Raw genomic sequence first — 20302 nt, forward strand, 5'->3', positions numbered from 1 at the left:
GCATAGTATAGTGACCAGCTTATACAGAAAGAAAACAAAGTAAAAAATAGATTCAATCTTTAGCGAAGTATGCCACAGTACGTCTCATCCACTAAAACCGTACATTTCCTGTTACCCTCAATGACTATCAAGGTTTACAACAAAGTTTGTAATCTGATTCACAACACAGTCCATACTTATTATAATGTAGAGTCCCCAACCGCCTCCTGTGCCTGCCAACCCCATGACCTCAAGCAGTCTGTCAGCTCGACCCCCAGCATCTTAACCGGTGGGTCTGCAGAGTCACTGGGCATGCTCCCCCCTCCTCATCTCGCCTGGCAGGGCCTGACACTACAGCTTTACTGTCTTTGGTCGTTAGATACGTTCTGTACAATGCCCAAAAGTTTTTAGGACGACCGCGTGGTGAGAGTAGTTCACTATAATCTTCTGTCTGCGTGCTGCAATATAGCATATCCATGTTCCAGTCCGCAGTAGTTGAAGTCGGGCCTTCTGACCAACATATCGCTACTCTGCACCTAGCAATTAACATACTCATGTCAACTAACAGTTGGATTGACTTTGGCAACAGCTTTGAGTACCGCAGTAAAGCGAGCAAGGGATCTGGTGCTAGTTGTATGCCTCTTATGCCACCTATCTTGTGGAATACGCTGGTCCAAAAACTAGCAATCCCAGGACATAGCCAAGCTAAGTGCAGGAAATCCGCCAGGCTAACGCCAATACACATAAAAATTTAAAGTGAATGAGCCTATGCCTCCCATTCAACGAAATTCGCTTAGTGTTTTCGCAGTAGTACCGCCAGGTCGCATCATCCAATTCTTGATTCAAATCAGTTTGCCACGCAAATCTAGCCTAGGTGTAAAGGTTTTCCCAGTACCCCAGTGCTAATTTGTATAGTTTTGACAAAATTTGGGTTGGAGCGGAAGCTTTTATCACAGAAGTGAGTGGCACAACCTCCGGTGGCTCCTCCAAATCATTGACCAATAGTCCCGCCAGCGCCTGTCTCGTTCTGTGGAATTGGAATTTGTGCAAAAGCGTTATCTGTTGGTCCGGTTTCTCCAGTTCTTCCCATGTCTTTGCTTTCCCCTCAGTAAACAAATCTACGATTGTTATTACTGCTATGGAGCTGAGCGCCCTCGTCACCCCTCTGTCTGTGCACGGGGACAGCCAGCGGCACCACTCCAAAGAGGCGAGCGATGAAGTTAGTATTGCACCGCTTGCAGTTTCAGCAAGTGCTGCCACGCATGTCTGGTTGAATTATGGAGTCTAGGATCCCTGTCCTGCGATATGTTGGAGTAAATAACATAGCAGGTAACAGGAGTGGCTCCGCAGCCACCCTCTCAATCTGAATATGAGGAACTTCCGGAGAACCATGCAACCAATAATAAGCATGGACCCCCTGCGCCGCCCTCTTTATATAGGTCCAGGTCCGGAGCACCTAGACCTCCTTTTAATTCTATTTCCTAACTATAATGTCTCTGTACCCTTTGGTTTTTTAAGTGAATTTCTATGGCTGTTTACATTTTATTTCCAAAATGTAACCACTAACCTTTGACAGTTAATGTGTGAGTGAGTGCATGAGTGTCTCAGTGAGTCTGTGAGTGGGTCTCAGTGGGTGTGTGAATGTCTGAGTCTGTCTATGAATAGGTGCTTGAGTGTCTAAGTGGGTCTGTGAGTGAGTACATGATTCACTGAATGGGGCTGTGAGGGAATGCATGAGTCTCTGAGTAGGTACGCGAGTGCATGAGTCTCTGAGTGCATCTGTGACTGGATGCACGAGTGTCTGAGTCGGTCTCTAAGTTGGTGAGTGCGTCTCTGACTGGGTCTGTGAGTGGGTGCATGAATGTCTTTGAAGGTCTGTGAGAGGATGGATGAGTCTGAGTGGGTGAGTAAGTGAGGGGGTGCATGAGTGCCCAGGTGTGTCTCTGAGTCGGTCTGTGAGTGGGTGTGTGACTGAGTGGATCTGTGAGTGGTTCAGTCGGCAGCAGCCAAACTGGCCCTTGGCTGGACCAGGAGATCCTCGGCCACTGCAGCACTGGCCGAGCTGCACTGGCTGCCGCTGAAGCAACGCATTGCCTTTAAAGCCCTCTGCCTGGTCTTTAAGGCACTACACGGTGCCGGACCCAGGCCTCTCCAACGTCTGTTCTCGTGGTATACTCCCACCAGAACACTTAGGTCGACAACTGCCTGCCTTGTGAAAGTGCCCAGATGTAAGAAGGCCAGGACTGGGGGAAGATCGTTCAGAGTAGCTGCTGCCAAGTTGTGGAACAGTCTGCCTGTCGATATTCGCCAAATCCCCCATCTCCTTCCCTTCAGAAAACGAATTAAAACCTGGCTCTTTCCCCCGTCCCTTTAAATCCCTAACCATTGTTTAACTCCCGTCTAAGAACCTTTAGGAGTAGCCAACAGCGCCAGGATACCTGCCAGGTGACAGTCGCGCTTTATAAATATTTTAAATAAATTAAATAAATAAATAAGTGGTTGCACGAGTTCTGAGTGGGTCTCAAAATGGGAACATGGGTATCTGAGTGGGTCTGCGAGTGGGTGGGTGAGTGTCTGAGTGGGTCTTTGAGAGCATGCAAGAGTCTCTGAGTGGGTCTGAGTGGTTACATAAGTGTCTTAGTGGATTTGTGAGTGGGAGTGTGTGCCTCAGTGCTTCAGTGGTTCTGTGGGTGGGAGCATTAGTGTTTAAGTGTGTCTCTGAGTGGGTGTGTGAGCTCCTGCCAAGCTAAAGCAAATAGCTATGTCCTGGAGGTGGGCACCCCAGGACATAGCAGGAGATGGCCCTGGGGAGGGGGTGACGGTCCCCAGGGCTGGGAGATTGTGAGCTGCCCCCCCTGCCTTATTAAAATTAATCCGCTGAGAGGTGGTGGTCCCCAGGGCATAATTCAGCCCAAGGTGGGGGGCCTCGTGGCCGAACTTGATGTGCCTCCTGTTGCCGGGCAATAGCTGTGAGCCAGTCAGAGGCGGTATCTTACGGGCACCTTGCTTGCTGCTGTGAATTAGCCAATATAGGCCTCACCATTCCGATGCCTGCTTCCAGTGTATCAAAGCCTTTAACCCCTTGGGCGCGGCCGCGATGCTGCACCTGTGCGGCCGTTTTAATGAGTGGGCGGGTTCATGAAAGCCCCCAGGCGTCATCAGCACACGCCCACCGTGATGCATGACGGCTGGGGGCCGTCATCAGCATGGAAGGGGTTAAAAAACATTTCACTTGAGTAAGCACTGTGAGTGCTTGTCTTCAGCCAAGTCCAAGCCTCCATATGCCATCACTAGGGCTACATTTGTTCTTCCCTACAGCATCTGGTGGAGTGCAGTCTTCCAAATTTCCAATAGTCTGCCCAGCTATTGTCACCAATATACGAATCCACTGAAACTGCATGAAGGTGGACTGAGTCTGGAGCCTCCAGCACACACGTTTTTCGCGAATCTAGGTACCAGCAAGTGACCTAAATCCCACCAGTCCCTTGCAAGTAATATTAATAATAATAATAATCCACATTTGTAAAGCGCACAATCACCCGTAAGGGTCTCTAGGCGCTGGGGGCCGTCAGGAAGATTAAGCAAGCTATTGCCCAGAGTCACATGGTGCTGGGCTAACCTGCCGTCGGAGCCGGGGATCGAACCCTGATCCCCAGATTCCAGCGTCAGTCGCCCTGGCCGCGGCGCCACACCTCTCCCTTAGTACAATCTTGAGGTGGAAGAGCCCATCCGGAGGGTTGCTCACCTTGTGGAAAAGCGTAAAGAAATTCTCTTTGTCAGCTTCTGCTGGAGGGAAACGCAAATTCTCTTGTAAATGCAGTAAGGCCTGTTCACCCTTCGCCTATATCTCCCTTTCCAGGAGGTACCAGCTACCTCTGAGGCGGAGGGATGGTAAGATGAAGAATCTCTTCTGGGGTAATGCTTAAGCTTGTGTCTGTGTCTTGCTGCCGCCAAGACTTTAGCCCCAGCCTCCTCTCTGATCCAGCGCGGTGCACCTGCCCAGGTTAACGGCTAGAGGTAGAATGCCTTGGTGTGCATCTCTCCGTCTCTTCTACCATACTTCCCTCGAGCTGCTGTCTTGCTCTCCATATTGTTACCACCAAAAGTGAGCAAAGAACTTCCCCAAGCACGAATATTTAGCAACTATTCTCCTTACACTCAGCACATGCCATTGGTTGAAGCTGAGAGCCAGTAGTAAATCTCCAAATACACTATAATCGTTTGGTCAGAGAAAATAAACAGGCTGTCTTCAAGGTGGCCAAATCTTTTATACATGTGCTGTTATGCAAGTGCTTTATTTTCTGTTATGAAGAAGAAATAGCACAACAGTCTCCCGGAAGAGATGGCTCTCCTCCGTCAGTAAGGACTGGAACGAAGAACTGGCGAAAGAGGTAATGCACACTGTAGTGAAAGTGGCGTGGCTGCCCTGCCAATCTGTGCCAAGGCAATGCTGGCGTTCAAGAAAATATCCTTCCGTTTCTCAGTTCACATCTAAGGAAGACGACACATGTGCAAGCGCCGTGTGGAGGATTATTTTGTGTTTTATGTTTGTTGCCAGGCGCCTTGTGTGTTGACGCGCATGCGCTCCCTCTCTGGCCGCAGATCAGAGCTCAGCTATGCCAGAAAAGGGACTAGTCCGTCTCCTGGTTTAATCCGGAGCAGGCCCCGGATGGCACTGTGCTGGGATCCGTCATACACTGCGCCAAGAGCCGTCCGTCATGTTTTATAAAGGCCGCCCCTCTCCTGGTTCCAATCATTGCCGGCTTTAATGTCGCCTCTCGGTTGTTTTCTCTTTTGTCTGTTCTTTTGTTTCTGATTGTTCTTGAAGTCCAGTGTGTGGCTCTTGATGTATGTGTTTGTATTAGCGCTGTGATGGGTTTGGGAAATATAGGCAGTAAATAGTAATGACACGTTTGAAAGTCCGTTTTTAATCACTGCCGGTTTGGGACCTAGTTAAAGCCCTGCATTCAAGCCCCGTCCTCTCCTTGCTCTAAGCAAAGCTGAACCGGCTTGACGGGCACTCTGGCGTTTGTAGATGGCCTGCTTCAAAAGGGCCGACGTGTGGGCCCCTTATTGGCCCCTGGGTCGTGGCGGCACCCAAAAGGTTCCATAAACCGACCCTTCAATCCGACCCTTTTATAGTGCCGGGGTGCACGACAAGCCAGTCCAACACTGAGTTTAAACCAATGGAAAGGTCGAATGACTGAAATACACACGCAGGTACATTTGGGTATTTGAAGGAGAGTTGTCGCAATAGCGCCCAGTGTAGTGGCTTTTTCATCCTAGATTGTACTACAGGTGTCCAGGAAGGTGTGAACATACGGGATGCCTTTCTCCTACGGAAGAGAGGCGCTAGGGGCGCTTAGAAGCGCGTCCGAGGCAGGGCCAGAGCCTGCCAACCATGACTGTTAAATATGGCCTGCGGCGTGTCACGACTGTTTGCTTTGGCTCGGTATCTTCTGATTAGCGGCACATTTGCCTCGTCGGAGGAAGTGAAGCCATTCTGCCCTGTAAGCGGAACGCGGCGTATTGTCTAATTACCGGCTGATGAGATCTGGCCTCCTCGGTCGCTGGGCAAACACTCCTGTTTGATCGCAGGCTCCATTAGTCTGACGGGCTCCGGCTGGCGGAGGCAGCCGTGGCAGGCCGCCACGAGCCGTGGCAGCCCACGTGGGGCGCGGCGCGCGCGGGGCCCGAGGTCACGCGCCCTCCGTCCAGCTGTGCTGCGTGGCCTCGCCACGCGCTCGTGCTCCCTGTCAGCGCGAGCGGCCTCCTCAGAGTGTCGAGAGCCCTGCAGCCCCCCAGGAGGCAGAGTTGTGGCAAGCCTCTGCTCTTGTCACCCTTCAGGCGTATGCAAGGATCTCTCCTGCCCCCCTAGCTGGCTGCGGCAAGACTCGCTTCTGAACCCCGCAAGATTCTATATAAAACCTCCCCTGTTTACTCTGAAATTAATTTGTGGCCTCTTGTTTCACCCAGTCTCCTTTCTTTTCTCAACCAGGCTCTTCCAGCGAGGAGGACGAAGAGGCCAACTCCGTGGTGGTGGCGTTCGACGACGGTGACACGGGGAGAATCTCGCTGCCCAACATCCGCCTGCTGCCGGCCGATTACACCATCAAATGTGAGTCCCGCGCAGCGTGAGGGAGGGGGGCAGACCCTGAGCAGGGGAGACTCACGGGATCATGGAACCCTGCAGGGAGACTAGCAGGGTAGGGGGATGAGTGTGAATCCGGTGAGGAAGGAGCGTGTGCCCGTGATTGGGAGGGCAGGGGTGTTGGAAAGGAGCGAGGCTCCAGTTAAAGGACAGGAGGAAAGGAAACATGCCTTTGAAACCAGCAAGACCAGCTACACTGGGAACGAGTGAGACCTTAAAGATGTGGAAGATCAGACAGCAGCTATGGGGAGGGGGCCTGAGATATGCTGTGAGACTCCACCGAAGTGCATGGATGAAAGATCATGTTGAAATATACTGTGAGACTCCACCGAAGTGCATGCATGTAAGATCATGGCCACTCTCTAGTAACCCAATTGCCTCTAGGGGCTACGAAATGTAACTTCTGTCTCTGGTGCGCTACTTACAGGCACAGAACCCTCACCTGCACTCTTAGTGGCTGCCGGCTCCCGCCGAACGAAGAGGTCCTCTGGCTTTCTTCCATCTACCAGTGAGGGCCCCGAGAGCCAGGTACCCGAAGGAAGAGAAGCTCCCGAACAACCCAAGGCCACACCCAAGAAGGTGGCGATCAAGGAAAGGCCTGGTACGTAGTCACTTCATATTGTAATGGACTCACAGAAACGGGGGGTCAGTAACCAACCGACGCCATGTGTGGAGGCCACCGTTACAAATTTCTGATTTTTTGCAGCACTTTATGGTCTTGGCATTTTCTAGCTGTTTTTATTATCTTAAGATTTCAAGCAAGCTAAGGACTGATCAGATGGCATCTTGGGGGAAAACCGCTGTTGTATTTCATCCTGTGGGGGTTCATTGGGATACCCCTAGATCCTCTTCACATATTACATATCTGCAGCACTGTCCCTCTGAGCCCCAGAGCACACCCTTATTGCGCGCACCCAGTGTAGAGACCATGCATCTGATTCTGGAAACAATGCACCCTGTATGTATGTATGTATGTATAGGCATTTATATAGCGCACTACTTACCCGTAGGGTCCCAAGGCGCTTCGACCGCTGCGAAACCCTTCCTGGCTTCCCTGAGAGATGGTCCCTTAATGGGTATCTCCAGGGTGAGACCAGGCATCCCCGGCGGTCTGGTGGGGCCGTTAGTGAAGATGAGGCAAGCTAATGCCCAGAGTTGCCGAGTGTGATCGCTGATCAGAGTGGGCACCGAGGCGAGAGAATTATCGAGTCCACTGACCCTGGTCCAGAAACCTGCCGCGCCAGGAATCGAACCCTGGTCCCGGGCCGTCCTCTGCTCTCGGGTCTGCCGCCTCTAACCAGTGAGCCACACTACTTCACCCTCCCTCCCTAGTGCAGGTACACATTCTGATAGCACCAGTCCTAGTGAGGGTGATAGCAACAATGCTAGTGAGAGTGACAGCAACGGTGCTAGTGAGAGTGCATCAGTGAAAGACGGAGTGACAGGCTTGAAACAGCAGCTCTGCATTTCTCTGGAAATGGGGCCAAGAGACACATTCAAAAGGTGGTGGGGATCTTTGGGGTTCTCCTGATGGCCTATTTGCTGTTGCACCAATGCCTGTAATACAAACAATGGATTTAGGCCCATATCTCTGTACTGGGGTTAATCTTTGACATTGATCTGCATTCTGTCCATCAATTGTTCTTTTTGCATTTGTCACCCTGAGTGGGACGAGTATGTCCAGACTTGGCTCCCGTGCTCTCCAAGCCACTGGAGTCAAGCTAGCCTGGTTGATGAAGGGTGATGCCCCAAAACAAGTCCCAGGATGCTTGTTGACAGTCTCGAAAGGACCTGTCCTCACATGGGGAACAGTGTCAAGACTGATTTGCCTATGGCTGGGTCTGAACTGGAATGGCATAGGGAGCATAAAAACAATGGATTTAGGGCCAGATCTCTGTACTGGGGTGAATGTTTGACATTGTGCAGCATTCTGTCCATCAATTGTTCTTTTTTGTAATACGACACAAGCAGAGTGGCACAAGGGTAGCTTCTTTTGTATGGGGTCAGGAACTCATGCAAATGTGGGAACACCCCTATGATATCGTGCTGGCTCCATCAGTATTACAGAAGGAGTCTCAAAAACATGTGTGGCCAATTTTATAATATCATAATGCCCATGGGTTTAAAAAGGAGGATTAGACACATCTTGCATCCAGGGGCACTAAGTGTAATATGATCCCCGAATGTGCATTGATTCTGGAGTGAAGTTTCTCACTAAAGTGCGGCATGGAGTGGGTGTAGAAGTGGTTTTTTCTGTGTTTGTGAAATGTATGTTAGGAATTTTCCAGTTGGTTAGCACTACATGGGTTCAGTTTTGCTGATGCAGAGGAATAATTTTTAGGACCCTGTAGAAGACTTTCAGTAAATGATACTATATACAGATCACCCTTATTGTCATGTAACATGCTATTGTTAACATGGAGCACAAGGTCAGCCATGAAGTAGAGGATATCACATATGGAATACTGGTGAGGCCGTGGAAGAGCTAATACTATATGCGGAACACCCAGAGGGTCTCAGAGAGAGGCTAGTATGCTTGGGACATCCTGTGGGTCACACAGTAGAGGACCGCAATGCAATACCCAGTGAAGCGTATAATAAAATATATTAGAACATTGGAATGTGGAGCACTCTATTGAAGACAATGGAGTGCTCCGTGCTTCTACGGGCGGGTAAAGGCCTGCAAAGCAACATTCCAAAGTTGTTTTCACAAAGGCCTCTCGGAGTCCGAGGGGGAATTAAAACCCCTCGAACTCTGGGAGGCCTTTGTTTAATTTGTTAAAACATTCTGTTCTCTATTGGCAGAATGTTCTAATAGCCTTATAGCCCTTCGTAGCTGGGCTTTAACGCTGGAGCGGGCCTTTAATAGCCGGTATAGCCTTCTACAGCGGGCTATTAGGTTATATTAGTGGAATAGCCAAGTGGGTTGCAGAGTAAAGAGCACACAAGGAGTACTACAGAGTACTGACCACCATGTGGGATGTGTACACAACCAAAAGTCCGTAGTGACAAATGCTGTGCCGTCTGACCACTGACTGGAGGAGAGACCAAGGTTCCTTGTAATTTAGTCATTTAGAATATCATGCTCCTGGTATGCATGTCTGACTTTAATGTAGCCCAGCGGTCCTTACAGATCCAACAGTTTATTAGAAAATCCCTCATTTTGTATACAGGCAATCCCTATCAGGTTGCAAACTAAGCCCCCAGTTCAAGCATGGCTGCGGTCCGTCAGTGCACCAGGGCAGTGGAGAAATGTTCTCTGCTGGCCGGGCATAAGACCGACCAATGTGCCAACGCCCTGCTGTTGGACAAGCCTCCTGAAGCAGAGCCCCCTCTGCAGCAGCCAAAAGTACTGCAGTCTGCTAAATGAACACCATGTTTAATGCGCCACACAGCAAAGGGTTTTTTAAATGTATAAACCACCAAGCAGGAGTTTGTGTAATACAAAAAAGAAATGTCTATGACACCGTTGGAGTTTTCTCCCAGCATGTGTCCGTTATTTCTTGGGTTCACTTTTCGTCCCTTCCAGGTGTCAAAATACCTTCCCTAAATAGGGGGGATGATGACCGATGGCACCATGTCTAAACCTTCGGTCTGAGTTTTCCACCGGCATTGCCAGCCTGGGCTCCACCCTCAGAAACATCTCATGCTTTCCTGACTCTACATAGAGCGGGAGAACCACCAGTTTCACGAATGGGATGCCCCCCACATTTTTGACAGAGTGCAGTAAACAGGCCCCTAGGACTATAAGGGGGTATTATCGCCTTTCATAATAATTGGTTAATTTTGGAGAGTGGTAGAAAGGACAAGGGATAATTTGGAGACAAAGCAATGTCTGCCCTTTAGGCAGGTGGATAGTTATTGGGATTGCACAGCTGCCAAGAAGAACCATGTCACCACCGCCTTCAATGAGTCCTGACTTTTTAGAGAACAATACTTTGCACACTCCAAGTGCAAATCCGTACTGGTAAAGGAAGGCTTTGTGAAGCATTTCCGGTTCTGACCTTTTATTTGTAGATTTGATTTCTGTCTACCAGGGTGCTGGGGAATCCAGGACTTGATATACAAGTCACACCAGACTTCAACGTATCTGAGATCCCAGTTACAAGTTGCTGGATCAAAAATGCTAGTAGCTACATATAAAGCAGCTGGCTTAATGTGTTGCAAATGAAATAGGGCCACTTGGCTCCAGAGGCGCATGTCTAGATTCTGGAAGATTAGTTTATAATATTCCAGGCGTAAAATTGGAAGTACTTTTGGAGACAACTTCATCTGTCAGATATTTGCGAGTAAATGACTTCCACAACAACACTTTTTTTAAATGACGTCATTAGATGAGCTGTTGGCTCTCTTCCGACCTGACAACCAAGTGGAATGTGCTGCATTTCTAATTGCCCCAGTCTTGTCACAGGAAAGGGAGGGAGAGACTCATGAAGATAGTCAAGGGAAATAGGCATCAAGCAGTTTAAAAATATCGAGTGATGAACTTCTCAGACTTGACAGCTGGAAGTAATATATCACAAAAGGTGCAGTCTACCAGATTTTTAACTTCCTGACTCCTGCGTTTTGAATTGTTTTCGTTGTTTTCCTGATTATGTAACTTGACACCATTACTTCTGTAGAGATCTGTGCACAACCAGCAAGCCACATGTTCTAAACTGTACTGGGAGCAGTCGTGCCTTCACCCTTCTATGATTGATAAAATGAGTAGTATTGGGTCGAGTAATGGCATTCAGTTTTAATTATCTAGAGCAGAGGTCTTCAAACTTTTTGATGCCGAGACCCCCTTGTAAAACCTTTTTAGGCGTAAGGACCCCCTTCTGACAAAAGTTTCTAGAAACTGGTACTCATCATCATCAACTTTTAACAACCATAAATGCGCCTGTTAGACCTCATAACATCCCTCCATCACTCATCCACCAACACTTTCACACATCCACCCATCATTCATCCCCCCACCTTTTCACACATCCATCCATGCATCATTCATCCATGCAACCTTTTATCCATCCATACATCCATCCACCCTTTCATCCATACATCCTTCATCCGTCCACCCTTTTATCCTCCCATCCATACATCTATCCACCAATCTATCCTTCATCCATCCACCCTTTCATCCTTCCATCCATACATCCATCCACCCTTTCATCCATCCATTCACCCATCATTAATCCACCCACACTTTCACACATCCATCCACCCTTTCATCCTTCCATCCATACATCCATCCACCCTTTCATCCATCCATTCACCCATCATTCATCCACCCACACTTTCACACATCCATCCACCCTTTCATCCTTTCATCCATACATCCATCCTTCATCCATCCACCCTTTCATCCTTCCATCCATACATCCATCCTTTACCCATCCACCCTTCCATCCATTCACCATTCATCCACCCACCTTTTCACTCATCCATCCATCATTCATCCATGCAACATTTTATCCATTCATACATCCATCCACCCTTTCATCCTCCCATCCATACATCCATCCACCCTTTCATCCATCCATTCACCCATCATTTATACACCCATCTTTTTACACATCCATCAATCCATTATTCATCCATCCACCCTTTCATCCATCTTTCATCCGTCTACCCTTTCATTCTTCCATCCATACATCTATCCTTCACCAATCTATCCTTCATCCATCCACCTTTTCATCCTTCATTCATCCATCCACCCTTTCATTCATCCACCCACCTTTTCACACATCCATCCACCCTTTCATCATTCATTCATCCATCCACTCATCATTCATCCACCCACCTTTTCACACATCCATCCACCCTTTCATCCATCCATCATTCATCCATCCACCCTTTCATTCATCCATCCACTAATCATTCATCCACCCACCTTTTCACACATCCATCCATCCTTCAGCCTTACATCCATCCACCCATGATTCATCCACCCACCTTTTCTGTGCCTCTCTCATGGGGGGGGGGATCAATATCTCTCTGCGTCGTCTTCCTTCTTTCCCGCTCATGGGAGGGCATCTCTGTGCCTCCCTGCTGGGGGCGGGGGACGTGTCACGGGACTCACAGCTCCAGGCGCGCAACATCCATTGAACTCAAAGGGCTACACTACAGCCTGCTCCCCCTGCCCCCCCCCCCCAGCCCCCCCAGCTTGTGTATGTGAGCCCGGCTGAAACAGCTTCAGGGACACACACACAGTCACACCCAAGTACTTGACAGGTCTTTAAAAGACCTTTTACTTGTTAATGAGGCGTTGATGTTTTACACACCTCGGTGTGAATTGGCCTCCGCCGTGAGCACCCTCGATCAGCCCAATGCCAGGAACTGCACTCTGCAGAATCTGCGACCCCCTTCCCAGGACTCCACGACCCCCCTGGGGGTCGCGCCCCACAGATTGAAGACCGCTGATCTAGAGGATATTCCGTTTGTGCTATGCTTTATAGCAAAATTAATATTAATTAAATAATTTTAAAGTCCTGTAATGTATGTGAAGATTGTATCTTTTTAACTCCTCCCTTTATTTCACAGGTAAAGCTGATCTTGTGAACTCTGGCTCCAGGTCCCTTCTTACAGCCGAACGCAGCAGCAGTCTCATGAGCTGGTCAGCAGTGGCTCAGACCAAGAGGAAAGCAGGGGGCAAGACCCCTAACCTCCTGCAGAACCTCTTTCAGCTAAACGGCAGTGCCCGGCGGCTGAAGGTGAAGGAGGCTGCGTTCCCAGTGACCAGCATGGCTGCCCCCATCTTTGGCAATGGCTTTGGCGTGCACTCCTTCAGCAGCATTGCTAATTCCTACACCCGCTTCACCATGGGTACCCTGACCCCTGCAGCAAAGCCTCTGCGGGTCAAACGGGCTGAGAAGGTGCAAGGCGATGAGGGTAAGAGCATGGGGAAAAAGCGGTCGACAGAGTACCTCATCAAGCTGGACCATGAGGGCGTGACCTCTCCCAAGACCAAAAATAGCAAAGCCCTGCTAATGTGTGCCAAGGACTTCAGCTTGAAAGCAGAGCAGTCGCTGCAGGGCCAGGGCTTCTCTCACCCTCCGCTGGTCGGGAAGGACAAGAAGTGCAGGACTCATGTGCCGGGCTTGCCGGTGGGCTTGGCCCTGCGCAAGTACTCTGGCCCATCACAGTATGAACTGAACTGCGACAGCGACTGCCACAGCTCCTATTCGGACATGGAGGAGGAGCGGAGCAACCAAGGGGATGGGGTGACTTCCAGGTACCTGACTCGGCTCTCCGGTTCTTCGTCATCTTCCGGCTCCTCCAGCTCCTCGAGCTCTGGTTCTACCTCAAGCCTAAGCTCTTCAGACAATGAGGACTCATCTTACAGCTCTGAGGTAGAGGACTCCACGCTGCTGCTCCAGACCTGCCTTAGCCACCCTGGCGCCAGTCTGCTGACTCCTGCTGAGGCGCTGCACACCAAGAGCAGTGGGCCTCAGCGGTGCTTCGTTGCCAAGGCAACCGCTGTGGGTGGCCCTGCCAAGGTGAAGAGGAAAGAAGCCATGAGCTTCTCCAAAGTCAAGGAGTTGCCACGGCGACAGCGACTGCCATCCGTAGAAAACCGGCCAAAGATCTCTGCCTTTTTGCCAGCCAGGCAACTTTGGAAGTGGTCAGGCAACCCAACGCAGGTACGGTTATGAGCTCTTGTTTTATCTCTCTGAACACTAAACCAATTATATCACTACCAATAAAGTTCTTAGCTCCATAGTTAACAGGCCAGCAAAAAACACAATATTCCACATGACAAGTGAAATCATGCTGATAGGTCTGCCAATAAAGTAATTGCTAATTTGTGATAGGAAAATGCCACTTCTGATATATCAGTAACTCCATGGTCAAAATGCCATTCAAGAATATGACTACAATTCTAACCAAAAACACTGTCATAGCCGACATGCCATCCAATCAGTTCACAGATGACACATCAACCCATCACACCATGAACTAAATTCCAGTCATCATTCAAGTGGACATGCGAGGGCCTATAACAAGGGAGTGGGCTTTGGTTCTATAACCGGTATAGCCTGAGGCATAAGGGCTATACGGCTATTAGAACATTCCACCCACTGATGGTACAATGTTCTGAATATAAAAAGAAACTAAGACAAACATTGAAATGTTGGAGCAGAAGGCCTATACCAGTCGGTATAAGCCTGGAGCTACTCCATTGTCTTCAAATCACACACCCCCCACACACACACACACATTTCGGTGTTCTAATCCTATTTACTATGAGAGCTTTAAAGTTGTAAACCTATATTAGGACATTGGAATGTTGAGAGCCCCACTGAAGACAAAAGAGTGCCTCAGGGCGAATAATAGCCGGGACAGGCCTTCTGCTCCAACATTCCAACGTTTGTGTTTGTATTTCTCCCTTTTTAATTTAGAACATTCTACCCTCAGTGGGTGGAATGGTCTAATAGCCTTATGGGCATTCTGTAGTAACAAGCGTTAATACAAAAAAAAAATGCACTGTTTCATAAAAGAAGAAACTTAACTGATGGAATATGTTTTATCTTCTTCTGTGCAGCGGAGAGGCATGAAAGGTAAAGCCCGGAAGCTCTTCTACAAGGCAATTGTGAGGGGAAAAGAGACCCTACATCTTGGCGACTGTGCTGTCTTCCTTTCAGCGGGGCGACCTAACCTGCCATACATTGGACGAATTGAGAGCATGTGGGAGTCGTGGGGCAGTAACATGGTGGTGAAAGTAAAGTGGTTTTACCACCCTGAAGAAACCAAACTTGGGAAGCGGCACAGTGATGGCAAGGTGAGACCAGGCACTAGGGTGGTATTGCTGGCCCTGGTACATTCACTAGGGGAAGGATGGATCAGAGGGGGAGGATTATAGGTGGGCACATGAGGGTGCTGGCCTTTGGCAAAACTTTTAAGACTAAAGAATGGGGTCAACTTTGCTTTCCGTCCCTAACAGTTACTGCTTATATTTTACACTGTAGTTGTATTATATAGTGTTTCAAAAACTCGACGAGGCGCCAAAGTGCTTTTGTGTCCAGGCAACCACTGCTTCATTTGAGCTGGTGGTTGCACATGGGCGCCACCAACACTTAATTTTTAGGGACCCGCAGTTACTTTTCCTCATCAAACTTTGCCCCAAAGCAAACCAAGAGAAAAAACACAAATGGAGGAAAAGAGGAAGAACAGAAATACGGAAAAAGAATGACAGAGGGAGAGAGCAGGGATGATGAAGAACCTGCAAACTTGAAATAAAGGGGCATGGAGAGTAGGGTGGTGAAAGAGATAGGCATGAGATGGAATCAAGTCTAACCAAACTTGGTATTCGGCAATTCCTGCATTCATTAGCCTCGCCAATATTCTTGTGAGAAACATGTTGGACACTGCCACTTATTTACAAATTAAGCACTGCTGGTAGCTCACTACTGTATGAGAGTGCAATAATTTGAAGAGTGCGCCTGTCACATGTTTTGATGCCATGCACGATTAGCAGAGTTGTGGATGTATCTATTTAGTTTCCTATTTAGGTATAAACATAAGGTAAAAAGGAGTAAGGGGTAGGGCGCCCAGGCATTAGACGTAGGAGTATGGATGGATAGAAAATGTGTGTGCAGTGTCCTATATATGAAGTTTTTTGTTGTTTTTTGCCCTCAAACCATGTTGCAATACACGTGTAGTGACACATAGGCATGAGAGTAGGATAATAGCTTAAGAAAAGACATAGGGCCACATGTATCAAGATTTGGAATAGCGATTACCTAATTGCAATTTTCAGCAAATCACAATTTGGTAATACTATTCAAAATGTATGAAACTCCAAGAGTTTCATTTAGCAATTCATAGGGGCCCGCAAATCGACCTACCTCATTAATTTTAATGAGGCCGGTCGCACTTTGCGACTCCTTAGGAGTTGCTGAAATCATAGGGATTGTGGCCTGCAAGGGAGAGCCGACCACCATGTCCATGATTGCTTGTAAATAAAGCAAGCTTTTTTTTGTTTTGTTTTAAATGCAGCCCATTTTTCTTAAAGGTAAACTGGTTGCGTTTAAAAACAAGAGTAGGCAGTGGTCCATGGGACCACTCCCTGCTCTAGAAAAACGTTTTTACCACCATTTCCAATGGGGAAGAGAACCCTTAGGGATCCCTTCACATTTGCGAATGAGTTACCACTAACTTGAAGTTGGTGGTAAATTGCAAATGTTTTCTAACTGCATTCACGGTCATAAAACATTCTTACATACCGCTGCGATTCGCTATTTGGAAGGATTCCCTGAACACACCCCTTCCAAATACCAAATAGCTAACCCATTTTGCTATTCAGTAACAGGTTACTTAATTGCAAAATAGGGGTTGATCAATGTAAATAGCCCTTTTTGCATTCGCAAATAGGCCTAGTTTGCGAAGGCAAAATTGGTTGATACTTGTGGCCCATGGTCTTGTAAGCATGCCGATACCTTGCAGTTGTGGATCGATCTGTATCATGCAGTTTTACCCCTACCGAACATGGGTTAAATACAGTCTCCACTGATAAAGGAGAATGTGAGTTTATGTATGTGTGCCTTCATGCTGGAATGAGGTTTCTTCTTGCAAGTGAAGTAATCATCGATGTAAGATATGTTGCATTTCTATGGACCTGATGAATGCCATTTGACCGATTTTGAACTAAAATCGGCCATAAAATGTAGACCTACAGTAATTCGATGCAGGAGTATTAATCATTTCTATGTTGTCACCCTGTATTTAATCTTACCAGAGGACCCTAATAATAAAGACATCTCTGGGTCAGATACTAGATAGTTTTAATCGTAAATTGCTTCACTAGATCTCCTGAGTTTACTATATCAAGAGTTCCCTTCTAGCTTGAGCCCATTCAGATGCACTGCCATTCTGGACGAAGAACTCCAGGATGAAGCATGCCAGAAAGAGTATGTGGGTGAAAGCCCTTTTAAAGACACATCGTGAGCATCAGTAGGGGTTAGTCGCATACTGGATCTGGCAATCAGATTTTCTTTCACCATAATCGTGCTGGCTACCTATGTATTGTCACTTGTAGAGCAAGAGGAACAGTAGCCAAAAAAGTTTACTAGCAGTTGTTGGGTCAGAAGTCCTAGCACGGGCTAGGGTAGCTGTGTCACCCAGCCCTGTCGATGTTTTGGTCTATATTTCATGTCATTCAACAAAACACATGCCAATGCAGGCCTGGTATTGTCAGTGTGCCAGAAATCTATTGCACTCTGCACAAGATTTTGGAGCAGGTGTCTAGATGTGGAACTGAACTGAGTGAAACTCCTGTAAAACAGTGAAATATGACAGTGAAAATTGTTAAGCGGTAACGCAAGTTTTTGTCATTCTAATGCCATATTGTAGCCTTTTTCCCATTGCATTTCTGAACTGTGGTTGTTGACATTTAATTTAGTGTATTTCTGCAGTCTGACTTTACCCTAGATGTACCACGGTGCCTCCTTTTCAGAGGCATCGACTTGTGAGGAAATCTTCTAACATTTGACACACACCAGCATAGTCCTACCAACATCCCAGAGGCACCATGTTGCCATGGATAGTGAGGGGCTGGAGGTGAGAGGTCATATTGCACTTAGGTAGAGGTAAACACAGGAGTGGGTGTTAGGCCTGATTAGACTTTGCCAATGTGGGGGTTGATAATGGAATACTGAAGAATGCAGTAATGATGATCATTGTAGTCACTGCTGACAAATGTGTCCTTCCATTCCCGTAGAATGCCCTCTACCAGTCCTGCCACGAGGATGAGAACGATGTGCAGACGGTCTCACACAAGTGTCAGGTGGTGAGCCGGGAGCAGTATGAGCAGATGACAAGGAGCAAACGGTTCCAGGACCGGCAAGACCTCTACTACCTGGCAGGAACATACGACCCTACTACGGGGCGGCTGGTGACAGCTGACGGAGTCCCTGTCCTCTGCTGAAAGCTGCCCCCCAAAAAACACAGGACCTGGTGCTCATTTCTATAAAGACTTTTTTTGTATATTCACATCTGGAATATCCGTTCAGCGTCTGTTGCTGCCCTAGGACCGCAAACCTCTTTACCTTGGTGGGGAGCAGTGCATGCAGACACCGAGCTGCGACTGGCCCTCTTTTTCAACACTACAAACAATCACATGATACAATTCACTATTGGAGAATCAACAGAGCATTTCTATTGGATGCAACGTACTCACGGAACTCACAGATTATGCACCCCAGTGGAACATTGTTTTGGTTATCCCTGGCCATCTGTAGTCAGTTTTGACCTTTCATGCAGCAAGTCCGGAAAACGAGTGACAAAGAACAAAACAAAAGAGACAGGAAATATGCTGTTTCAGCATTAAAAATTGTATTATTTTGCAATGCAGTATATCCCACTGGACTCTGTTTTACCCTGTAACCCCCAAACCACTCCCAAGTTCAGATGGGAAAGGTTGAAGGTGGGGACAGGAATGTCCCGCTGCTCAGTCTGCCCTTCATGGAAGGCGAGGCACAAAGAAGCCAAATATGCAACAAACAAATACAAAAAAATAAAAACCCTGTCCTCCCTTTCTTGTACTCCTCGAATCCAACCCAGCATCTTTTCAATCAAGGCTTTTCCTAGGAAGAGGGGGCTGCTTCATTAAACGGGTGCAGTACTCAGACAAGCATCTTCTCTGCCCGCTCGCCCTCAGAAATGACTTCTCAATGCCTTTTTTTTGCCTCCCGAAGAGAACTCTCCCTCATCTAGGGGCGGTGGGGTGAGGGTGCAGCCTCTGCAAGCAAGCCATACTCTTCCGCTCGTACCTCCGTTTTCAACCACGCAAAAAAAGAAACAAAAAACTCACACACAAAAAATCAGGTCTAACTTGTATTTATTCGCAATGTAAATATCGTATTTCTTCAAAGAAATTTTATGGAAAGAATTTTTTTTGTTTCTTTGTGATTTAATTTTTTACTGCACTGTGTTCTCTCTACCCTTTTCCCTTCCCGTACCCTCTACCCCTTCCATAATTGGCCTCACCAAGTGAAAAAGAAGTTTGTGCATAACGTTAAAAAAGGGGCCATTAGATTATAAATTATTCAAGCTGCCCTTTGCGATTTTACAAATCATTTTTATTATGTTGACCCATCATTTTTGTTGATGGCAGGGTCTTCTCTTAAACATTTTTTTAAATTTTAAAATGAAGGGTGGGAAGGAAATGTAAAATGCTCCTATGGAAGAAAAAAAAGTAAATATTATACAAAGATATATTATATTACTTGGGACGAGGCGTTTCCTTTCTTATGTGGCAAACGCCAGCCATATTTATGTAAGCCTCTGTTTTAAAAAAAAAGGAAGAAAATTTATATATATAATGGTGAAAGACGGACTTCGTTGTGGAGAGCGAGAGGGTTGTTCCTTGTCCCCAGTTGTGCGCAGGCGCCCCCCCTCCCATGCTCGCCACTGGTGTGGGTGGCGCAAAAGACTGTGGCCACACCTATCTCCAACAGAAAAATCCCTTCCCGCTGTCCCCAGCTTCCTCTACCACCCCAGGCTTTCGAACTTTCAATGCGCTTTAGAGAAGCTGCAGTTCTGTTCTTGTATTTTGTAAAATATCTATAAAAGTAAATAAATATATTTATTTAACATACGCGGCCTCCAGTTTCATTACCAAAGTCCATCCATACATTGGAACTGTTTTACTGAATGTGGTGGGAATAACATCTGTAACTTACTTCACAGGTTCTGGGTCTGACATAGATTAGTAAACATTGAGTAAAATAAAAGACAGGGAGAGAGCGTGTAGAGGCTGCACTTCAGTATTACTGCAGTCCCCGAAATTGGTAAACTAATTTAGACTGCTTTTACTTTTCTGCTGACAATGTCAGAGTAAATCCACGCCCCTGAAGTGAGAGATTTACTCTAAATGAGTGTACGTTGCCAAACATCTGTTATATGTTGAATGTAGTTTTGAACTATCACTGTTTCTTAGGACTTTTCACATGTAGTTTTCTGTTAAAATTTGAGGACTCTGGTGTTTACACAACTGTTTGTTTCCATTCAAGGAGGACAATATTGCTTTATTTAGACCTGGGCTTCAGTGTTGGTCTATGGCCAGAATTCAATACACAAATAAGTGTGACTGCAGCTTGCAATGATCGATTGTTTCGTTCCATGAAGATAAAGAGAGATTTTTGCTGAGTTGTTACTGTGAAATATATTCCTTGGGAGGGAGGAAAGGGGGAC

The 20302-nt window shown here is 47.4% G+C and overlaps 1 protein-coding gene across 5 annotated transcripts in view; it reads left to right on the top strand.

Annotated features, from left to right (window-relative positions):
* BAHCC1 (BAH domain and coiled-coil containing 1) overlaps positions 1–19706 on the top strand; it is a 557942-nt gene extending 538236 nt beyond the window's left edge. For all 5 annotated transcript variants that reach the window (XM_078654224.1, XM_078654223.1, XM_078654225.1 and 2 more), the window contains 5 exons: positions 5978–6097; positions 6558–6731; positions 12653–13752; positions 14655–14891; positions 17829–19706. In XM_078654224.1, coding sequence (XP_078510350.1) covers positions 5978–6097; positions 6558–6731; positions 12653–13752; positions 14655–14891; positions 17829–18035 — 1838 coding nt within the window. In that variant the 3' untranslated portion in view covers positions 18036–19706. The remainder of the gene's footprint in view (positions 1–5977; positions 6098–6557; positions 6732–12652; positions 13753–14654; positions 14892–17828) is intronic.
* Positions 19707–20302: the final 596 nt, after the last annotated feature.

Source organism: Lissotriton helveticus, chromosome 7 (assembly GCF_964261635.1).
Source record: "Lissotriton helveticus chromosome 7, aLisHel1.1, whole genome shotgun sequence".
Classification (NCBI taxonomy): Eukaryota; Metazoa; Chordata; class Amphibia; order Caudata; family Salamandridae; genus Lissotriton; species Lissotriton helveticus.